This window comes from Pholcus phalangioides, unplaced genomic scaffold, assembly GCF_987345545.1.
Source record: "Pholcus phalangioides strain wild (caught in Gottingen) unplaced genomic scaffold, Ppha-v1.0 ptg000020l_1, whole genome shotgun sequence".
NCBI classification, from domain to species: domain Eukaryota; kingdom Metazoa; phylum Arthropoda; class Arachnida; order Araneae; family Pholcidae; genus Pholcus; species Pholcus phalangioides.
The window spans coordinates 1,187,436-1,209,911 of NW_028301613.1; the positions used below are offsets into that span (position 1 = coordinate 1,187,436).

Below are 22,476 nucleotides of genomic sequence, written 5' to 3' on the forward strand. Positions count from 1 at the left end.
ATTTGGAACCCCAATGTCCCGTATTTCTATCGAGGAAATATGGTCAGCTCATTTCCGCCACACTCTCGTGAGTGAGACATCATCATTGGATATGTTGTTTGTTTACATTCATTTCCAGGACAAGTCGCCCCTTAAGCAGCTGATGAAGAGTTCACTTTCAATGAAGAGTTTTGATTGAAATGTATCAAATGTGCGCACACGCACTGGGAAGAGAGAAATCATTGCATTTGTGGTAAGGGATTTCAACTAGATTTTCAATATTCAAAGCACATTTATATTTCATAAATTAAGTAAATACACAAAATTTTGTATGAAACTGATTTTAAAATGACCAAAAACATGTCTGATGGCCCGACGAAAAGTCGCCAAGGCCGTCAGACACTACGGACGCCGAAAAAAAAAAATCATCAGCGTGCAAAACATAATAGAAACCCCCAAACATAAAAATAAAAAAAAAATTACACCTGGACCATTTTTTAAATAATAAACGGATCGGGGCGAAAGTTCCTCTGGGTTCTGTCAATAAAAACAGTGGTTGAATAAATAAATATTCTATGTATTAAAAACTAAAACCCGGACCCTTTTTTAATAATAAACGGATTGGGGCATAAGGAATTCCGGGCATGAAAAATTCACTGGGTTCATTTTAAATAATAAACCGGTAAGACAGAAGGCATGACAATGGATGAGTAAGTAATAAATATAACGAAATAATAAAACGGTATGATACAACCTGAGCAGTATTTAATAATCCAAGAGACGCACTGGAAATGGAACAACAGCATTTTTGAAAAAACGCTGTGAACAAAAGAAAAATCTGGATAGATGTTAAAAATACAGTAACCCAGAGCCCCATTATGATCTTCTTGGCGACTTATCGTGAGGAAAAAGTTGCCAAAGTCATGGCGTACCATACTGCAACTGTTTCCCCTTTATTGGAATTTTTTTTTTGCAACACTCAGAAATCGTCATTCATGTGTTTTGTTTACAAAATTTGAGTTGTGCATGTTTAGGATGGCTCGCTAATGGCATTACTGTTATCACTAGAGCCGTGGTAGCTCCCAAGAGAGAAACAGTCACCTCGGGTTAAATAAAAACACTTTTCCACAATGTACGCTAAAGGTCATAACCAAGGCTACAACACCAATTGAATACAAATACAACACCCCCAACAGGCAAAATGCCCAACGGAGAAACTATAAAAGACATTGTCACGTTAGCAAAACAGGTGGGTGGAGAAGGGTTCAGTGATATGGATTATAGAAGTTGAACAGCTAATTAATAGCAATTCAGAGTTATTGACAGAGAGGAGCAATTAATGCAGTTGACTGCTCCTGAAACTGAAGCAGTACCAAATGAAGAAGATCAAGATAAAGAACTAGAAGACAAGTTTTCACCGTGAGCAACATAACAGAAGGGCTTCGCACGTTCAAATCAGCAAAGATTGTTGTCATGACAGATCCCTATATAGTACGCTCTTCACATGTAGAAAAATTGGTAGAGAAAGCCTTGTCAACATACTTCAACATACTTGATGGTATGAAGAAGAAACGGCAAACAGAAATCACAATGTTCTTTCAGAAAACATCACCAACAGTCGCTGCACTCTCTTTTACATTCCCTTATACCTCTGTGTTACTCTGCTCTTCTCGTGCTGTTCAATAAACGAGATATACGAGAAAAAAAATATGGTTTCGGTTATTCGCAGATTTCCTGTATTCGCTGTCACCTCCAGCGAATACGGAGGGTTGACTGTAGATTAGTACAGCCTCTGCGAAACAACTTATGGTCACGATCCATATCTAAAAAATTCTTCGACCCTCCACATCAATGTTGGAACCTTCACCACAGTGGTGGTTTTCTGTAGTTCCCAACGTCAAAGCGGGAATGAGAGCCGATCTCCCAGTAAAAAAAATTCTCATCACAGAGAGCAGCCGCATACAATGGTACAAATATTCAATCATTACATTTCACTCACAGCTTGTGAAAAATAGGTGGCAGATGGTAGCACTTTAGCAAGGGAACTAAGGTGCAAATACGGGCCGATCTCCCCGTTAAAAAGTCTCGCCTCAGAGAACAACAGGCCTACAACGATAACATTATTTAGTTATAGTGAGAAAAATTGGTGGCAGATGACAGCATTACACTGAAACAAACTTTATGGAAAGGTTCATTATACATACACACACATTCCAACATGTACCAATTTGTTAGAAGTTCGGCAGAGGAATGTGGATGAGGTGCATGTGTGGTTTAGTACTAGTAGGTCAAATGTTCCTGGCTGTATGTGGATTTGTAGTACTCATCTATATATATATATATATATATATATATATATATATATATAGATTATATATATTCCCCTTCTTGAACCCATATCTTGTAGATTATGGTCAAAAGAAAAGTCAAATGTCTTCTTTCTGGAGTGTAAATAGCCTCGGAAGAGTATTCGTGTTATCAACTGCATCTCACCAATGGGAAGAGTTGATTTACCATGGTGTTGATATAAAGAGGGTCTCAGCCAATGAGTTTTTCACCTGGGCAATCAGTAGCGATCATCAGATTTATCTGTATGTTCCAGCTAGAGACGTTCCGATTCGCTGTAAAGTTGTTACTTATGAAAATGAGGTATTTGTTTTTTATTCGTTTGGGTTTTACGGGTTTTTTTCACTTTATTTCATCTATTTTTTTATTTTGTGTGTGTGTGATTGAATGGTTTGATTTAAGATAAAATCATTGATAGAAAAACAGTGATGTCTCGGTTTTCGTGGATAATCTGTTAGAAATCAATAAGCGAAATCTTAAATCGATGAAAACCGAGGCAATTATTTCCACATGAATCAATGTAAATCACTCCAAAATAGTACCAAGAACACCTTTTATAGAGAATGAATTTAGTGTTTAATACTATAAACACAATCAGAAATCGATATAAAACACTAACGAAAGAATAAATAAACATATCTCCAGATCACCTAAGCAAGGTACACCCACAACAGATCACTTGTCACCAGCAGAAAATTACAGATCACTCAAGTGACCCGTAGCTCATTAACAGATCATTTATTTGGCCCGCGATGTGCTTTTAAACCAATGAAGTAGCCAACACTCTTCTAAAGGCTGAGCACTCTTGTCATAAGTGGGGTGCTATCTGTTTGATGATAAGCCTGGGCAGTGCTTGTGTCAGGTTGAAGACCCTGATTTAGGTAAATAAATTTTATGTGCCTAACGTTTCACTGCTGTAATGATGCTTTATAAATTACATGGTTTTTGCTGAAATGACTTGCGAGATTGGTCTCACCGTCTTTGATGTCCGTTCTAAAATAAATGCTTCTATGCTTTTTAGAGGCTGAATCCTTTCTATGGATTCAGTTCAAAGCTATTACCTACTGACAGACCCTGCTGGAGCAGTGCCGATGGTTTGGTGGCCTTACCCTTGAAGAGTTTCAAGTTGCCATCTGAAAACTGGCAATGGGAGGGGGACTGGCATATTGAAGATAATCTAGAGGGACAGCCGCTGGAACCTGAAGTATGTTTGCACACTTATATGTGTATATGTGAATGTTTACATTGCAAATGTGTATTTTAAAATTAGTGTCTTCATTTTCAAATAATTCTTATTTCGAATTTGACACCAAGGTATGCACGTAAAGCATATGGTGAACAATTAATTTCTCTGAAGTGTTTGTGAATGGAACATGAGCTGTATTATGTGATTATTAGTAATGGCGGCATTGGTATCAATTTTATATATTTTGTGATTCTTTCGAAAGGGCTGGACATATGCCGTCGACTTCCCTGCAACCTATAGTCCTAACAAAGCATGGTGTCTTGTACGTAGGAGAAAATGGATACGTTATAGGCGTTATGCTGCACTGAATAGATGGGCGAAGGTAAGTTAGTTTTGCTGATAGAAATTACATTTAGCGATTAAGGCTGAATGTGCTCATTATTTTTATCGATGGGTGTTTCAATCAATTTATTCATTCCCACAGATAGCTAGCGTTCATGATGACCCAGTTAAGGAGCCATTAATTGATGTTTCTGTTAGTGGACAAGATATCCCTGGTGGCGACTCAGACAAATACTCTGTGTGGGCTGTAACTATTCTTGGACGAGTGAGTTTTAATAAAATATACTTATGCTGCATTGTGTGTGTGTGTGGGGCAAGTTCCCCCCCCCCTTTTTGCATTAAAGTTTTCCCAAATTGAGACATTTAGTGTACTGTAACGCTTATATCTTAGTAAGTATTTAATATATCTATCTATTTTCCAATATTTTTAACAAATCAGCTCAATGACAACTTTTTTTTTCAGGTCCTGTTTCGGTATGGGGTAACAAATACTTGCCCTGAAGGTACTGGATGGGTTCCAGTCGAAACACCAGAACAGTGTGAAGTGTTCCAAGTATCTGTTGGTCCAACTGGTCTTGTCTGGGCTCTCTCGTGGGCTGGAGATGCTCTGGTTCGAAATGGAGTCACCCGGGAAAATGCTATGGGTAAATTGGAATATTGAGGATTATTTTATGCAGCTGATCACGTCACATATTAGTTTTATTGAAACCTTTATAATTTATTATTACCTGAACGCCAATGGTTACAAAGCTGGATATCATTCTTTAGTGCTGTGGTTCCCAATTCCCAACCAGATGCTGCACACAGTTTTCCTTGGTGTTCAGGACCGACTAAAAAAGTTACTCTGTTACAATTAATGAAGTAGCAGCTTTTAGCAATGCATCTGGACAGTTGTGCCTGCCACCCTCGCAAAATATTACACATACAGCCCCCTAGACTTATAAAATTGGGCACTGATGCTTCATTCCATTTCTCTGGATGAAATGTTGTTTCAGCACTCCCCAATATTATATATACAAGGATCAGATTTCAATTTTACCGATTGCACAGAGTTGGTTTATCGTGCATTCCTTAATTGAGAAACATTGAAAAAAAATGTTGATTTCTGGTTAAAGAACTGTGGTGAGTTTGAATCCAATTTTTCTTCAATGGCAACAGTAGAGGTATAGATATTAGATGGATTTCAGGAGACATTAGAGAAATTTGACTGAAGCAGACAGAACAGTCACAAATATTAATGCTGACCTATACTGAATGAAACGAAGAAAAATGTTGCTAGTTTTGGACTGACTTTGGCTGAAGGGGACTTGACTTGCTGCGATTGATTGTTTAGCATGTGTCCAGAATGCTCACACTTGCTGGCAGTCTTAGAGTAATTAAATTGGTATATTTTTCTTCATTATGATGTCAGCCATGGAGCAGTGCCCGAGTGGCGTGGTAGTAAGATGCTGGTCTACCACTGTGGAGGTTGCTGTCCGGGTCCCAGGTTCAAACCCGAGGGAGGATATAGAAAAAATATTTTCCCTAACGAGCTTGAAGCGACCACCGATAGACAGTACCGATAGACCTTTATTTCAACCCACCTTATTAATGGCAGTAAATTGCAATATAGCGATATGGCCAGAGTTGGTGTTTGGTGAAGTAATAGGAGCAGAAAGTGTCTTGCGTTCCTCAAGACGGGGATCCAAGTTAACTTTATTTTTCTTTCTTTCTTGTTGTAGCAATTGAGAAAGGGTGTGTTTGAAAATTTCTGTTGCTCCTTTGTAGACATGCGAGGTGAGAATATTCTCGGAGAACGAGGATATTCTGAAAATATTCTCCTGGATGTAAAAATTGGAGAATAATCGAGAATATTCATTTTTCTTTCAAATAATTTAAATTTTTTTACTAATTTTGTTTATATTGTGAAATATAAATCAGTTTTCATTGCCTGAAACATTTACAATAAAGCAATTTTTGGTATTGACAACTTTTAGTTGTCATCCACCAATGACAACTTTTAGTTCGAGAATATTCTGATGAGAGGTTTTAAAAGAGTTTGGTTATAAAGATTTTAGAAACATTTAGATTAAAACCTTAAAAAAAATATTTTAAAATTAAATAAATTTTCAGAAATAAGTTTACAACAAAAGAATTTAAATCAAAGTTGATAGACAAAGTAAGCTATTCTTATATAATCACCTTCATTCTAAGATACAGAACTGTTGTTTTCTTCAATGCACATACACTTAAAGTCTGTATCACTCACATTTCTTTTAAAGTTGTGCAATTCAGCCCCACGTTGGTTTAATTTTCTTGCTTTTAATATTGTGGTGTCTACAAACTTCAATATTCCCATCTTCTTGATGGGAACAGAGAATATTCTCTGTATAAAGAATAGTAACAAAGGATTACTACACTGCTCAAAACAATTAGGGGAGCAAGCAAAAAAGTGAAGAAAACCGTGCGAGACAGCCACGTATTGGCATACAATGGATAGTACACGCGTATCAATGCGCAATACAGAAAAAAAAAATTTGGAATTAAGCTTTAGTTCTTTGAAAATATGAAAAAAAATAAAAAAAAGATGATTTAGGGCAACAATTTGGTTACATGTAAACGATAAAAAAAAGTACTGTTTAGACATGATTCATGAGTTTTAATAGGGTGTGTGGTCTCCACGAACAGCTAAGACTGCTGCACACCTGTTTGCCATGGACGCGATGAGGTTATCGATCAGACTTTGGGGAAATACTGTTCCACTCCTCAAGAAGTGCAATCTGCAAGTCTCGGACAGTAACAGGCGGCCTTGGTCGCGCAGCAATGAGTCGTCCCAGCATGTCCCAAACATGCTCGATTGGATTCAGGTCAGGAGAGCACGCTGGCCATTCCATACGCTGTATTGTTTCAGCTTCAAGCATGTTCTCCACCAGACAAGCTCTATGCGGTCGGGCATTATCATCCTGGAAAACAAAGGAATCTCCAATGGCTCCAGCGTAAGGGATGACACGAGGTCGCAGTATCTCGTCTGCATACCTTCGGGCCGTCAAAGTGCCATTCCGAATGATATGCAGGTCTGTTCGTCCGCCTATGCTGATTCCACCCCATACCATCCAACCAGCTCGTCTGTATTGTGACCTTTCACGAACGAATGCGGGGTTATTTCGAGTGCCCCTGTCCCTCCATACCAGAACACGTCGGGTGTCACACTCCAGACTGAATCGGGACTCGTCTGTAAACAGCACTTGGCTCCAATCATGTTGCTCCCAATCTCGATGTTCAGCAGCCCATCTTCTTCGGGCCGCACGGTGGTGTGGGGTCAATGGAATGCAGACCATTGGCCTACGTGCATAGTGCCCTACCTCATGAAGCCGATTACGTACTGTTTGGCTGGACACCCTTTGTCCTGTTGCCAAGAGCAACCGTCTTTGCAGCTGCGTAGCATTCTCTGTTCTGTTTCGACGGGCTGTTAACCGTACATACCGGTCATCAGTTGCTGTAGTGGCGCATGGCCGACCTTGCCCTGGTCGACGTCTAACATTTCCTGTTTCTTGGAATCGATTCCACAGCCTTGCAACAACACTTCTGGCGACTCCAACAGCGTCCATGACACTACGTTGTGTTTGCACGGATTCCAGTCTGTCTATAACATGCCATGCCATGGATTCCGGTAAATCACGTTGTTGAGACATCCTCAAGTCACCTTGTCTCAAAAAAAAATACTGTGCAATCGAATTTCACAGTTACGGCAGTAAAACAGACGTTTCTGCAACATCCCGATTTCTGCCCTTATCTACTTTTTCTGGTTTTTGAACTTTGATTTGCATATGAAGTTTTCTTCTTCCGTTTCCTGCTAGGCTTTAAATTATGGATGATTCATTTTATGTTACTTATCGGTATACATCTTTGCATAATTTTGTTAAAACCATGTGCTCCCCTAATTGTTTTGAGCAGTGTATTATAAATTATTAGAGAATATTCTTATCAAAAATAATCTCAAGTTATTTATCGTGATTATTTATTATAATACATGTTGTTACATATATTCTTTGATAATACTCTCTGGAAAGATTTCAGTAACTGAAGAATATTCTCTGGAAGGACTATTATTATTTACGTCAGAATAATTCTTATTATTTTCTATAAGAATATTCTCCAGTAATTTATGAAAGTAGTCCTTCCAGAGAATATTCTCAAGGATATATGTAACTATATTATAAAAACAGGAGAATATTCTCAAGTTATTTATAATAGTAGTCCTACCAGAGAATATTCTCGAATATTCTCCTTGATGAGAATATTCTCTAAAAGATTATTTTCGATAATTTTACATCTCTACTCCTTTGTATAAATGAGGGAAAAATTAATCTTCTCCAGTAAAACTTTATTTTCTTTGAATTTGATTAGTTGATTATTATGAGGGGGCTTTGCGACTGCAGACTTATCTGTTTGGCCAAATCCTGAAGTTTCACTCATGCTCTTCTGATTCTAAATATTTATCACATAGTTTTGTGTATGTAGACTTTGTCTCCGACTCACAATTAGCCCAAGAGAATATCATCCATCGAGTAACAGTCCCAAAAACCTAATCGGCTACTTTAGAAACAGTATTTACATACCATTGAATTCTCATACACTCAAATGTCAACCAATCGAATACACAGCTGCCGACAAAAACTTACCATCATCCTCATCAAACTTTTCTATAAGATTAGAGTTCTGGAAACCAAATGAAAACTTGGAATTTTAGAATTATAAACAGATATTGGACGTTATCTTGATTCAGTTGTATTACCTTCCAGTGTTTCAATGAACAAAAAAAAATCATGTGATTGATTTTAACAATCAGATAAATTTTAGCAATGAGAACCATAATGGTTTCTCAACCTTTTATGAAAGCATTCATGTATTAAAAAATCTTGAAAGCGTTTGCAGTTTATAAATACAAATACAACGCCACAACAGACAAAATGCCCAACGAGGTGGCTGATAAAAAGATGCCCATAAAAATATGGATGTCATATATTTCAAAAATATGAAAACATTAAAAAATAAACAAACATTATATATAGCTTTATTGAAGCTATTATTTTGTCATCAATTTCAGGTACTTCCTGGGTGAATGTGGATCCACCAGACGGAGAGAAGCTGATGCAAATGAGTGTCGGAATGAATGTTGTGTGGGCTGTCACTCGAAACAAGACAGTATGAACATCCTCACTTTTCACATAAAATTTTTTTTTTAATTGAAAAAGTCAATAACTTTTTCTTTATCCTTGAGAAAGCATGATTGTAAAATTTCAGATTTAGCATGATTCAGGGCTCCCACTCATCCTACTTTTCCTACTTTTTGGTAAAATGTCCTACTTTTGTCGTACTTTTCCTACTTTTTTTGCCAAATCCTATCGACAAAATTTGTGTAATTGATTTTAATTGAGCAGGAAATTATTGATATATTGCCAAATATTACAAATGTTGGAGAATGCAATTAATGATTCTGCCAGAGCAGAAATTATATCATTTTTAAGGTAATTTGGAGGGGGGGGGGTGTATGTGGACCATTTGATTGATTAATTTTTCATTTGCTTAGTTTGAGGGTTCAACAAGTATAGTAGTCATTAAAAACTTCTGTCTGGATGGAAAAATAATTTTGTATTTATTACTTCATGGTCTTGGACAGTAACTTTCATCATTCAAAATTATGGTGCAAATAGGTGAAACAACAGTTTGCATTTCACAGCAGTTGGATACATAGGCCTATTCTAGGTTTGGTGATTCTGATGCTACCCAATAGCATTCAGTTGTCTTCTGTATTTTTAAGGCATGAAGAGGCATAAACAATATTTACAATGCTCAGCAAAGAGCTAGAAATGGAAGTGCTTCATTTGTCAAAAATGATTACACTATCATTGAACAGTAAAATGTGAACAAAACAGTAAAATTTAAAAAATGATGAACAACGCAGTAAAACTATCTGGTTCACCTTGCCTTATTTACGTCGGATCTTGTAATTTACACATTTTGCACTGTGATTTCGAAAGTGGTCTTGAAGTTGTGTCATTCTTAAAAAAACGTATGTCTTCGAAATTTGCTGTGCCTTGTGGAAGAGAGTTGACAAGCTCTTCACTTTGGAAGACTCCAAAAAAAGAATGTAATATGTATGAGGAGAGACAGCAAAGAATTATCTGTGGTTGCTAGTGCACTGTTTTGGCCAAAAATTGGTTTTGTAACCAAGTCATTTGTCATTTTGTTTTGGCTTGACTGAAATACAAAAACAACGTCACAACAGGCAAAATGCCCAACGAGGTGGCTGAGATAAAGTTAATTCAAAATTAAAAAAAAAATTATTATTTTTTTTTTTGCAATTTTTTTTTTTTTTTTTTACGGATTTTTTTTCCCATTATGCTATGATTGTGTTGTCTAAGTGGGTTACCCTCCCCCATCCTACTTTTTAGTCCTACGTTTTCCTACTTTTTTCTCATTTTTATGACCCTTCAAGAAATCATTCTGTTTTTATACAGCCCTCAAAGAAGTTATTGTTCTATACAGCGTCTATACAGCTCTGTAAGAAGTGATCAAAGTTTTATATGACTTTCCAAAAAAAAAAACCCAGTTTTTATGCAATCTCCAGAAGAAACAATTGGAGAAATGTGATGCTCAAACATTCATGCAATATTTCTCTAAACTGTGTGCATGAGGTGGTGGCCACTCACAGTGAAAATTCTTTCACACATGCAAAAAATCACTGAATATACTATTGCCTTGTATGCCATATGTCTCATTCACGCTGGTAAAAAAATGAAATGTGTATGTGTTGTAACGGTATTTAAAGCTATTGGCAAATTGTATTGAAAAGAGTTTGACATGTACCCAAGTTAAATTTCTTCGTAATTCGAAATAATCTTAGTAGGAATGGATGTACATTGTGCTGATTGCTGGATTCTGTTTGCAGGTTTGGTTCCGCAAAGGTGTTAAAGGAGTCAACTCTGGAACTTCAGAAATGTTTGCAACAGGAAGTGGGTGGATACAGATGGTAGACAATTTGCTGATGGTCACCGTTGGGCTCAATGACCAGGTTATTTCGGCTTTTACTATTATTATTTTGGAATACTTACTGAAATTTGATACAATTATTTTGATGTCTGTCACAAGTGCAGCCATGTGTACATACAGTGTTGAGCCAGAAAATTAAATCCACCCAAGTTACAACACACTAATGCTTGCTTCCTGCAGCAACCATATGGATTGAGATCATAAAGGTTGAACCAAAACTTGAGTCATGCTCTTGCAGTCATTGCTTTGTTTCTCCTCGATAATTTGAAAGGTTTTATCTTAAGATTCTTCTTTGAACAGAAAAATATATATGACAATGGAAATGTAAATGACTAAAATTAAAGGGAAATCTGTTCTGACACACAAAAACATATTGATTCAACTACCTGAATAGTGTCTAATGTTCATCCGAAATAATCCAACATTTTCATATGTTTGGTTAACATGCATCACTACGAACAAGAGATGCTGAAAGTCAATTTTCCCTATATACAGCATAGTGACCAAGGGAGGAATCCTACTGAAGGCGGAACTTCTTAGTTTTGACCGTCTTAACTGAACATTTGAGTTGTTGTTGAAAACCTACATTGCCTACTGTAGTTGTTATTGAAAACCTATCCAGTCGGAAAAATTATTGCCCAGCGATTTTGTGTCATATAGCAGGAGCACTAGACTTCATTATTGTAACACAGCAGAAGGTGTTGTATTTTAGGATTAGGGTGCTTGGAGAAAAAAAAAAAAAGAGACAGAAAGGAATGCTTTTGGGGTCCAGACAGTCGAAGTCCACAAAAAAGGGACAAGATGGTGTACAAGATTTGTTTAAGAAAACCCACATACGACTACAGTGAGTGGCAAACAGATAGATTATGCTGCTATTCTCAAATAATGAGGAAGCCTTTTGTATGCAGGGCAGACAATACCCAGCAGGTATTGTGGGCAATACCCAAAAAGAAGGTTGTTCAAAGAGCTAACTAATGCAAATCTGTGGGAGTAGTCGGGGATGAGGGGAGGGTGAAGATGGTTAAAAAAATCTAAAAACACACCACAACAAGCATTCTGGGAAATAAAATCGAACAAAACCGGTTTCACAGAGACTTGTTGAAGAAAAGAGTTTGAAAAAATATAGATGGAAACCGTGCAAATCTAAAAAGAATATTGTTATAGCTCTCTGAAAAATATCGTTGTAGAGGGAGTTATAGTAGAGGATATCGTTGTATTGAGAGAAGTTTAACATTATGGTGAAAGCAATGTCAAAGTAGATACGGAAAATTATCGTTGTATTGGGTGTCGTTGTAGTGAGGTTTCATTATATTGTGAAAATAATTAATGTGCACCTCTCTATTTTATTGTTCATTTTCAAAAATAATGTTAGTTTTTTCTTTCAAATTACTCTAGGTATGGGCACTCAGTGTCGATGGCAACAAAGTGTATATAAGGACAGGTGTGACCCTCACTGAGCTCAGTGGACGAACGTGGAAAGCAATAGAAGCACCAATCAAAATGCGGCATCGTGTGTCTAGTACATCTAGTCTCAGCTCTCATTCAAGCCTTTCTGTTCACAGAGAAACATTTCAATCATCTGATGAATCATCCTCCAAAAGTCCTGGTCTATGCTCAAGAAAAGTAAGCAGCCAGAGTGATGCCACTTCCAGTCCTCATTTTAGAGAAAACAGGATGTCTGACGTGAGTTCACGGACAGCCTCAGAGAGTGACATTCAGCTAGCAGTTAGGCATGGCGCAACAAGCTTTGACTCTGATTCGCCTTCAGAAACCGACAGTGCTATAGAGCGGAGATCAGTCTGTAGCATCAATGGGGGTTCTTATAACCCAGAGAGTTCGAGTGTGGTTTGGGACTGCGATATCCATGGCATTGGTGAAGTTGTCAATTTCTTGAATGACGAGTTCTCATGGAACTGGATAAGTGGCAGTGGTTGTTTGGTGGAGGCGGACACGATGCCACCATGGTTTTCTGAAGGTAATTTTTATTCTTACTTGTTTCATTGTCAAACAGTTTTCAACTTCAGTGACAGATGCAATTTTCTAATTTTCTATTTAATATCTTCAATAACTTATCTATTCAACATGTAGTGCCATATTTGGCCGCAGTATTCATCCAGATTTTTATTTACCAGTCAATTGGTGATACCTAGGGCATGGATTTCTATGACTTTTTTGCACTAGAATTTTACACAATAGAGCATTTTATTCATGATTTTTATTAATTTTTAAGGCATTTTTTTTTTATTTTCAACAATTTAAAGGCATTTTTCATAATTTTCAGCAGTTTTAAAGTAATCATTTTTAGATTTTAAGGAATATTTTTCATATAATAGAGCATTATATTATATTATAATTTCATTTTGTTGCGTCGCGCCTCCGGATCACTCGTCAAACCTCTAGTCACCAAATTTGTCTCGTCATGCGGATCTCTCCAGGGTTCTTCGCCAAGGACTTGAACATGGGTAGACAATCGCACGAACGAGGATTCGAGAACAAATACTAGCTTTTATTTACATGAACTGCTAAAACTACTGCTAAACTAGAGCAGCCTTCCGAAGATCTTCTTCCGTCGAGTTCTACTTTCCGAGTCCATTTAGAATCTCGTTCTTCTTTTCTCAATCGCATGCCACACGAACCTTGCATGCGTTCACATCCTTTTCAAAATTCGATCCTTCTTAACATTGCCCCCTCCTTGACAGTTGCACGTCCCGGGCAATGCAGTCCTCAAATCGGTGAGGCCCCCGTAGTCCTTATGGTAATAAGTAAGTCTGATGACATAGACCACCTTGAACTTCAGCGTCCTTTGAATCCACATCACGATGATGTCTAGTCTCTTCCTAAGACGACGGCATCCTTCCCATGAGGTCTGAAGTTTTGGACACCATTTCTTCCTGATACGTGACGTCCTTTCCATTAAGTGTGGAGTTTCTGACATCTTCCTTTCTGACGTCTCAGACATCCTCCTTTCCATCATTTTGGACACCCTCCTTTCCGGAGCTTCGGGCGCCACCCTTCCTGTCGTTTCGGACATCCTTCTTTCCTGTGTTTCGGATTCCAAAGCCAGACAAGGTCTCTCTCCTTGAAGTCGTAAGATGGGGCCTTCGCATCATAGCAAACTCTCATCTTCTCGGGGCCGATGTCGATCATGTCTCTGGCGATTCGATGCACATCCTCAAGGTGCTCTGGAATTCTTTGATGTATTCTCTCCTCTCTATACGAAGAGGAGCATCTTGCGGTCGCCCAAACAGCAGGTCACTCGACAGCCGAAGATCCCATCCTATGATCATCTGTGACGGTGAGAATCCACTGCCTTCGTTGACGGCACTCCTATAGGTCAGCAAAAGCTGCAGTAACTTCGAGTCCCAATCTTGTTTGTATTTCGACATGAACAACGAGAGGTGATTCAGAAGGGTCCTGTTGAATCTCTCCGCCATCCCATCGGATTCCGGATGAAGCGGAGTAGAACGCGTCTTTTCCATTCCCAGAAGTTTGCACATCTCAAGGAACACAGCTGACGTAAAGTTTCGTCCCTGATCGGAATAGATCATCATGGGGACTCCGAATCGAGACAACCAATTCTGCACCAACACTTGTGCTAGAGTCTCGACCTCCTCATCGGGAACAGGAAATGCTTCCATCCAATTGGTGAAACAGTCCATCACCACAAGTATAGACTATGTTACCATCGTGGGTTTCAGGTAACGGTCCTAAGATGTCTAAGGCAACTCTCTTGAATGGTGCACCAACGTTGAAGTCGGCCACAAGTCCCCTTCTGAGGTCTTTTCCGGGCAGCACAGGTGTCACAGTTCTCACACCACTTCTACACATCGGTCCTGAACTTGTCCCAATAGTATTGCACACGAATCCTCTGTACCATTCTGGTGATGTCGAAATGTCCATCAGTCGCACTTCCGTGCGACCCTTTCAAAACTTCTTTCACACAGCCTTCGGGTATGATGAGTTGCCATCTGAAAGTCTTTCCATCCTCTGACTCCCAACGGCGGTAGAGCATGCCGTTCCTCATCTCCAAGGAGTCCCAGACGGCCCAATATCTCTTTGTGGTCGGACTGGATGAAACGACGTCTTGCCACCCTGGTCTGTTCGCAATGGATTCCTTCCAGTGTATGACCGCTCGTACGTCCGGATCTTCCAGTTGTGCCTTTTGAGTGTGCTCGTCACTCCAAGGATCGTAACTTAAGTCCTGAGACTGTAGCTGCCTCACAATAGATTCTGCAGACCAGTATTTCCTTTCTACCTTGAGACAATGATGGCAGTTCTGTGGGCATGGTTTCCTCGATATGGCAATGGCATCTCTCCGCGATGCTCCCTCACGATGCTGGATCCTTCTCTTATGGCTACCCGGCTTTCTCAAGAGAACGGCTCCGATTCCATCATCATCCATGCTCCCGTCTGGGATTCCTGCTTCTGGAACAGCCATCACTTTCCGCTGAAGGACTTCGTCGTGACAACCTCCAAGTAGGACGATATTTTGTTCTTTCATCGTAGGCAACTGGTCACTCCGAATGTCCAAAGAAAGTCCATGCTTCTTCAGGAAGTCCAGTCCGAGGATGCCCGTGTCCTGGATGTCGGCTGCGAAGACGGCATGACAATAGGTGACGACACCAACCTCGCTGAGACTTCCACCTTTCCACGCACAGTCATCTTCTCTCCCGTGACTGCCTGTAGGGTCAACGACAGTGGCACGTACAGAATTCGATGCTGGAATCTTCGATCCAGGTCTCTCCAAACGATTCTGACGTTGACTCCAGGGTCGATGCCCATCTCAATCTGGGATGGAAACTCACTTTCCTTGCACAGTCTACGATCCCCCACCATGCCGCTGTGAGCCATGCTACACTCGACTTAGGGCGCTTCCTTCACAAGCAGCGGCGATGGTTTGCCTCACACCGTTGACAATATCCTCCTTGACAGCAGCGATGGATGTGTTGAAGGCGGCGATATTGGTCTCCATGCTAACTTTTTATCTGGGCCATCATCTCCATCAGCTGCTTGAACTGTTCTCCCGTCTCGTTCTTCTCCATACTTCTTGTCTTGACCATTCAAGTCCTTGGAGCGTCACGCTTCTGACACCAGTTTTGTTGCGTCATGCCGCTCGCCAAACCTCTAGTCACCAGATTCGTCCCGTTGCGCGGATCTCTCCAGGGTTCTTCGCCGAGGACTTGAACATGGGTAGACAATCACACGAACGAGGATTCGAGAACAAATACTAGCTTTTATTTACATGAACTGCTAAAACTACTGCTAAACTAGAGCAGCTTTCCGAAGGTCTTCTTCCGTCGAGTTCTACTTTCCGAGTCCATTTAGAATCTCGTTCTTCTTTTCTCAATCGCATGCCACGCGAACCTTGCATGCGTTCACAGCCTTTTCAAATTCTACCCTTCGTAACAATATATTATATATTTCAGCAGAACAGTGAAGAAGTATCCCCCCCCCTCCCAAGCTCACTCTTCACTAGCTTCATTTTAATCAATTGTCAATGTTTCGACATAGTAGGACCAATTTTACTTACCTTTGGCATGGTTTTTGGCAATGATTGGCTATTTTATTTGTTTGCCTTTGGCATCATTTTGGACAATGATTGGTAATTTCTTGTAATTTCCTTCCTATTTTTCTCGAAGAAATATGGTCAGCCTATTTATCTAGACATATTTTTAGGTTTTTACGGCATATTTTAAGTTTTTTTTAGGGCATAAATACATTTTTTGTGGAGAATATTTTGTATGTTTTTAGATCATAAAAATCCTAGCCCTAATGATACCAAAAATCTGAATTTCAATCCATTGTTAGTTTTGATGGTATCTTTATTGTTATTTTTACGTGGATATCCTTCATCGATTTGTATTTGTATCCTACAGGTCGCTCAAGAGGATTGACAGGACCCGGTAAAAAATGGTACAGTGATCTTCTAGGCAAATTCAAAGCTAGAGGAAGTAGAGAAATATCATTGTTCTCTTCATATCCCAGAGCGATTGAAAAAGTAACAAAATATTCCTTTTTTTCCTAGATGCTCTTTTTTTTCATATACACAGGAATTTGGTTAATTCGAACTTGGTCAATTTGAATTTTGGGTAATTCTAACTTTTACAAGCTCCCCTTGAAATTTCTATCGAATTTAATGTTAAAATTTCTTGTTTAATTTTTTTTTGAGAAAAAATTGTGGTTTTTGTACAAGCAAATTTAGTTTGGGAAAATTCAATAAGCTGTCAAACTTTGCTTCTATCAACCAAATTGTAATACAATAAATCTTTGAAGACCAAAAACACACATAATTTTAAAATTCTGGCGTAATGTCAGCACACTATGGATGCTGTTTTTACGATCGTGACTTCTGGTTCGAACTGCCATTCTGTCTACTGAGCAATGTGAAAAGAAATGTGGAGCCAGTTCTAAAGATGTGCCCAGGCTTTATGGTAGAATTTTGATAAGAAGCGTGTACTTCTTTGTTTGTATGCTAAAATAAAACGTATGTCAGAATTTAACTTTCGTTATTTTTATTTTTTTTAGCAACTGAGTTCGACAAAAAAATTACCATTGTTGATTGGAAACAATAACTCCATAACCTAATTTTATGAAAAGCTTATCCGTGCTGAATGAATCCAGCAAAAGGGCTTGAATGACGAATGAACTATTTCAAATAATGAATTGTCAGTATAGGAAAATACCAAAATGCAAAGAATTGTATACCAACTTGTGGAAAATCCCTTATTATTCAGTTACTTTCAGCAAGTTTCAAAATTGCAGTTCACAATATTGTGCATATCTTCCTGAATTTTCATGACTGTATGCGATATGCGTAGCTTCATGTTTTCTGTTCAATATAAGGTATATATATAACCAAAATTTCTGAATCATTCTCCCAGTATTTTACTAGAAATTTGAGAAAATGTCTGAACTTGAAAAAAGGACAGACTTTTTAAAACATATGTTTATATTTGCCGCTCAAAGACATAAGTTAGTCCTTATACAGCCTGTAAAAATAAATCTTTGCTCACGAGCTAAAAAAAGTTTGCACCCAGTGTTGCAAGTGTCAAAATATTTTGGCAAATGTCCAAGGTATAGTTTTTATTGTGCCAGTTAATTATGTTTTTAGTTGAAGAATTTTCAAATTTTCAGAGCACCTGGGTAAAAACAGGAAGCAGCGAATGGTATAAAAAATGTCAGTGGGTGAAGTGCCTGTTGGAACTGGAGCAACAGGGAATCGAGAAAGGAGGAGAGAGAGGCTTTTTAACCTGCCACCATAAAAGTGATAAAGTGAGTGGTGAAAAATGTATTTTATTTGAGCGATTATCTCAAAACATTTCAATATATTGGTTCATCTAATTTTCACTGTGTACTGATAACAATCAGTCTTTTGTGGATTTCAGCTGTTTCTGAACTTGAATGAGGTAACTTGTGTTGCTCGACACATTGACAGAAGCAGATCTGTGCTTTTGGTATACACAGAGAAATGGGCACTTAAAGGGAAAGTTCATAAATTCTCTTTTGTATCAGTTAAAGACTTGGAAGATTGGGTAAGAATCTATTGTTTTTTTCAGCCAATCTCGTAATGATATTAGTTAATACATTGTTTAGTTTCATTTTGGTAGTTCTAGCTTGGAAAAACACGGATTTTTTTAAATTAGAACATAGTAAAACCCTCTTTTGCAGATACCGACGGGACAAAAAAAATTATCTGTTTGGATCTTGTGGGGTGACCTATAAAAAAAGGTTTCTTAATGAAGTCTTTGAAATAGGGCTGGGAATCGATTAAAATTTTTAACTGGTTAGTCAAAAATATTCACTGGATTAATCAAATTTTAATCAAATATTTTTTTAACTATAAAATATTAATTATTGCTATAGAAATGTAATTTATTCATTTCATTCACTTATTCTCTAGATGTAGACAAGCATAAGAATAGACCATAGTTTCCCAAGTTTTTTGTTCCATTGGCCCCCCCCTCCCAACTCAAGTGAACCCATAAGATCCTATGTTATACTTGCAGCTTTTATTGCCCCCAGCCCAGGGCAATTCCATTGCCCACCAGGGGGCAATATTTTCCATTTTGTTCTCTAGTGCAGTATTTTATATTGGTTATAACTTCGAGAAGATGCGAATGCGACCTGATCTCTCCTTTAAATAGTCTCGCCACATAGAGCAACAGGCCTACAATGATACTATTATTCAATCATTACACTTCACTCGTAATTAAAAAAATTGATGGCAGATGAGACAGCACTACACATAACAAGCATTGCACAGAAACAAACTTCATGTTAGGTTCACTACACATGCACACACATTCCAGCATGTACCAATTTGTTAGACATTACACAAAGGAATATGGACGAGGTGAGTATGTGGTTTAGTAGTAGTAGCGTTTTCAATTGATGTTTATCCAAGCACCCTTGGTCAAACAGCATGGAAACCAAGGACTCCCTGGGCTATGACATAGCCACGTCATTTTTCAATCCTTATTTTTGCTTTGTTCTTTTCTACAACCCATCTAATGCACTCATTAGCAACTACTTGTAAAAACCCGTGGAGTCCGCAGACCAGGGTTTTAAAAACTACTGAGAAAGAGAGAGAGATGAAGGAACGAACATATACTTATTTTTATGTTCGCAAGGTTCAAAGAAGAAAAACTTCTTTTGAAAAAATCTTGAGGGCTATTTTTCTTATGATATGCATAATTTTTCTTTTATTTTCATGTCAAAAAGTTTCATTTTCATGGCCGTTATTAGGAAATCTTTATTCTGAGGTTGACCACAATGTTATTCCAATAGGATGTGTTCTGGTCCAAGAAAACGTGGCCATTGTTCAGAGGTTACTGTTGTTTGGAGGTGACCATTATGGGATATTTAACTGTAGAAGCCACAAATCTTTCTCTTTCAACTACTGGTAAAACAGCAACATTTGAAAAATCTATGCTTGCAAATTTAACTTTTCCTTGAGTTTCATAATACCACAACCATTAGACATTATTCTGGAGTAAAAAAATATTTAATCAATAACAGAAAATACAAAGTTGTGTCCTCAAAACCCCAAACATTGTGATGCGGAGTAAAAAACTGATTCTGTCGTGTCATAGCCATTTCATAAATTCAGTGACTAAAAGAGTTAACTCGTCAAGCAGAATCTGAATGGCTAGAATCTTTCAAGCTCAAACTGGAAACCCTATTCATAACCCAGACCGCATAAATCAAGATAATTGGTGCTGGGATCATATGGCTGCTATAATTAGCATTAAATTTTTTTTTTCGAAAGAAGCAATACGTGTGGCTTCGCCTCTCTTTCGTGCTGAAATTTATAGCCGTCAGATGCATTCGCTATATATTGAATGATAATTTCTCTAACCATGAAAGAAATAATATTTCATGGGGGGGGGGGGGAATAATTCAGGGATATTTTACAGTAAATGAAAGTAAATTATCAGTTTTTGATCCACATAATTTTCTATTAATTCTACCTTTCATTTTTTCTAGTGGGGAACGTTGAATAATTCCTGTCTCCATGTGAACAAAATAGCATTCAGGCCAACTGAAATTTCTCTTTGGTCAACAACAACTAGCGGCGATGTGTATATCCACAGCGTGTCCAATGGTGCATCACACCAGAAGCAATGCAGAGATAAAAGCTTAGAACCACCTGAAAAGATGTAAATTTTTCTTTGTGAATTACAAAAGTGCATAATTACCTTCTTTTTTTTTCCATTCCACTTGAAAGAAAAAATAAACAGCTGCCGAAACATCTGATTTCATGACTACATTGTCCTGTTGATGTTACTTAGTAGAATTTTCAAAGTCTCTGTTTGTGGTTTTTCACTTATAGGTTCTGGTATGTATTGGGCGGAGGAAATTTACGAATCGTTGAGACCAACTCATCTGGTGTTGTCTGGGGTTTAGGCTACAATTGTACTGCCTGGGTTTATACTGGTGGATACGGTGGTGGACCATATAAAGGTTTCATTTCACTCTTTAGTTTATAGAAATATTTAATTAGTATGCCTGCTTTTTGTTATATTATCCATTTACATTGACATCCAGAATGATGACATCTACAAATCAATCAATGATCTACATTAGGTAAAAACAAACGTTGAGAACTGAATCAAGAACTGAACATCAAAACGGAAAGATAGTGTAACAGCAAAATCTTTGATCTCTTTAAATCGTTCAAAGAATGTGGGTCCCATTTAAGATGTCATTTATAATAAACAGAGTTGCATCCACAAATGGAATATTTTGCAAATTTTTGTTGTCTGTTAGGGGCTATTCAAGTATTACATCAACATCGATGGGGGGGTGTTGGATTTTCTGACTTTTGATGACATTGGTGGGGGGGGGGGTTGAATGATGCTTACATCATCAACCACCCTTTATGAAAATGTGAAATATCCTTAATGGCATCTTTTATTTGTGTATTTTTATTTATACTATTCCCCTGAAAAGCTTGATCACGCTTGGTGTGGACCCCAACTTGCACTATAGTCAAGACCAGACACATCTACAACGATTCCATCAAATTTCATCAATAGCTATATGGAAAGGAATTCCCCCAAATTACTCAAAAGGTTGTTTTCAGCAACCATTTTGATACAGGGTCATTTATAAGAGCATCATGCCTCCCTGACCAAATGATTTCTCCGAGTCCCTATCAGGCAAATTCTTGAAAATTTCAACCAGATCTCATTTTTGTGAGTCTCCCCCCCCCCCTTTAGGGCCCATGCCAGGGCCGTCGTTTCAACTTTTTCCGGGGGGGGGGCAAAGCACATGTACTCAATGTATGTCAAAGCACATGTACTCAATATATGTGTATATATATATATATATATATATATATATGTCATTTTTAGTGTATTTTCAAAAGCTGGCAATGCCTCCCCCCTTAAATGACGGGCCTGGCCCCTGCCTTAAGATGACTCTGTCTTGACATCAATCTCTTAATTTTTAGAGGGGGGCACAAAAGGCTTGGGGGGGGGGCATAATGAATTCCTTAGAGAAATTTGGAGTTATTAGCTTTCAAATAGCATTGGAATTAACATAAATTAACTGTAACAACAAAGAGGTATTTTCTTTTGGTATTTTAACTTTTTTGAATCAAAAATAAGTTTTTGATTGTCTTGGGGGGAGATACAAGTCCTTATGACCTCCCCCCCTCTTGGCATTCACCTTGGGTCCCACTATGTGGTGGGGGGGAGCATAGCTGAAAATATTTTGCTAACAAGGGATGGTAGTCAAAAATTATTAAAACTCTGCTGATGTATTACCTGAACGGCCTCTTATCACCATACATGGAAGAGTCTATGAAGCAGTGATTGCTATTTTTCAAGTGGAATAATTTGCTTGTACCAATGGTTGTTTTGGACCAAATATGAAACAGTCTGTGATTGGTACACACATCGTACAAAGTGACCATTGAAGAACAATCTATTATTGTTTATCAAGGTAAAGAAAAACTGCTTTGAGGGTTTTGCATTGATTGGCTTCAAGTTATTTAAGTAAGTTCACATACTATGGTTTTTCTCTTTTCTTCAGCAAATCCCACTGAGGTCAGTATTTTACTGTTATGTAAAAACTGATTTTGTCGA

The 22,476-nt window shown here is 38.1% G+C and overlaps 1 protein-coding gene across 3 annotated transcripts in view; it reads left to right on the plus strand.

Annotated features, from left to right (window-relative positions):
- The first annotated feature begins 123 nt into the window (after nt 1–123).
- LOC149070715 (tectonin beta-propeller repeat-containing protein 1-like) overlaps nt 124–22,476 on the plus strand; it is a 40,322-nt gene continuing 17,969 nt past the window's right edge. For all 3 annotated transcript variants that reach the window (XM_089248402.1, XM_089248403.1, XM_089248404.1), the window contains exons 1-14: nt 124–232; nt 2,387–2,628; nt 3,347–3,529; nt 3,774–3,893; nt 3,996–4,118; nt 4,317–4,497; nt 8,940–9,037; nt 10,785–10,907; nt 12,281–12,860; nt 16,762–16,883; nt 18,020–18,157; nt 18,271–18,417; nt 20,372–20,544; nt 20,718–20,848. In XM_089248402.1, coding sequence (XP_089104528.1) covers nt 2,410–2,628; nt 3,347–3,529; nt 3,774–3,893; nt 3,996–4,118; nt 4,317–4,497; nt 8,940–9,037; nt 10,785–10,907; nt 12,281–12,860; nt 16,762–16,883; nt 18,020–18,157; nt 18,271–18,417; nt 20,372–20,544; nt 20,718–20,848 — 2,338 coding nt within the window. In that variant the 5' untranslated portion in view covers nt 124–232; nt 2,387–2,409. The remainder of the gene's footprint in view (nt 233–2,386; nt 2,629–3,346; nt 3,530–3,773; nt 3,894–3,995; nt 4,119–4,316; nt 4,498–8,939; nt 9,038–10,784; nt 10,908–12,280; nt 12,861–16,761; nt 16,884–18,019; nt 18,158–18,270; nt 18,418–20,371; nt 20,545–20,717; nt 20,849–22,476) is intronic.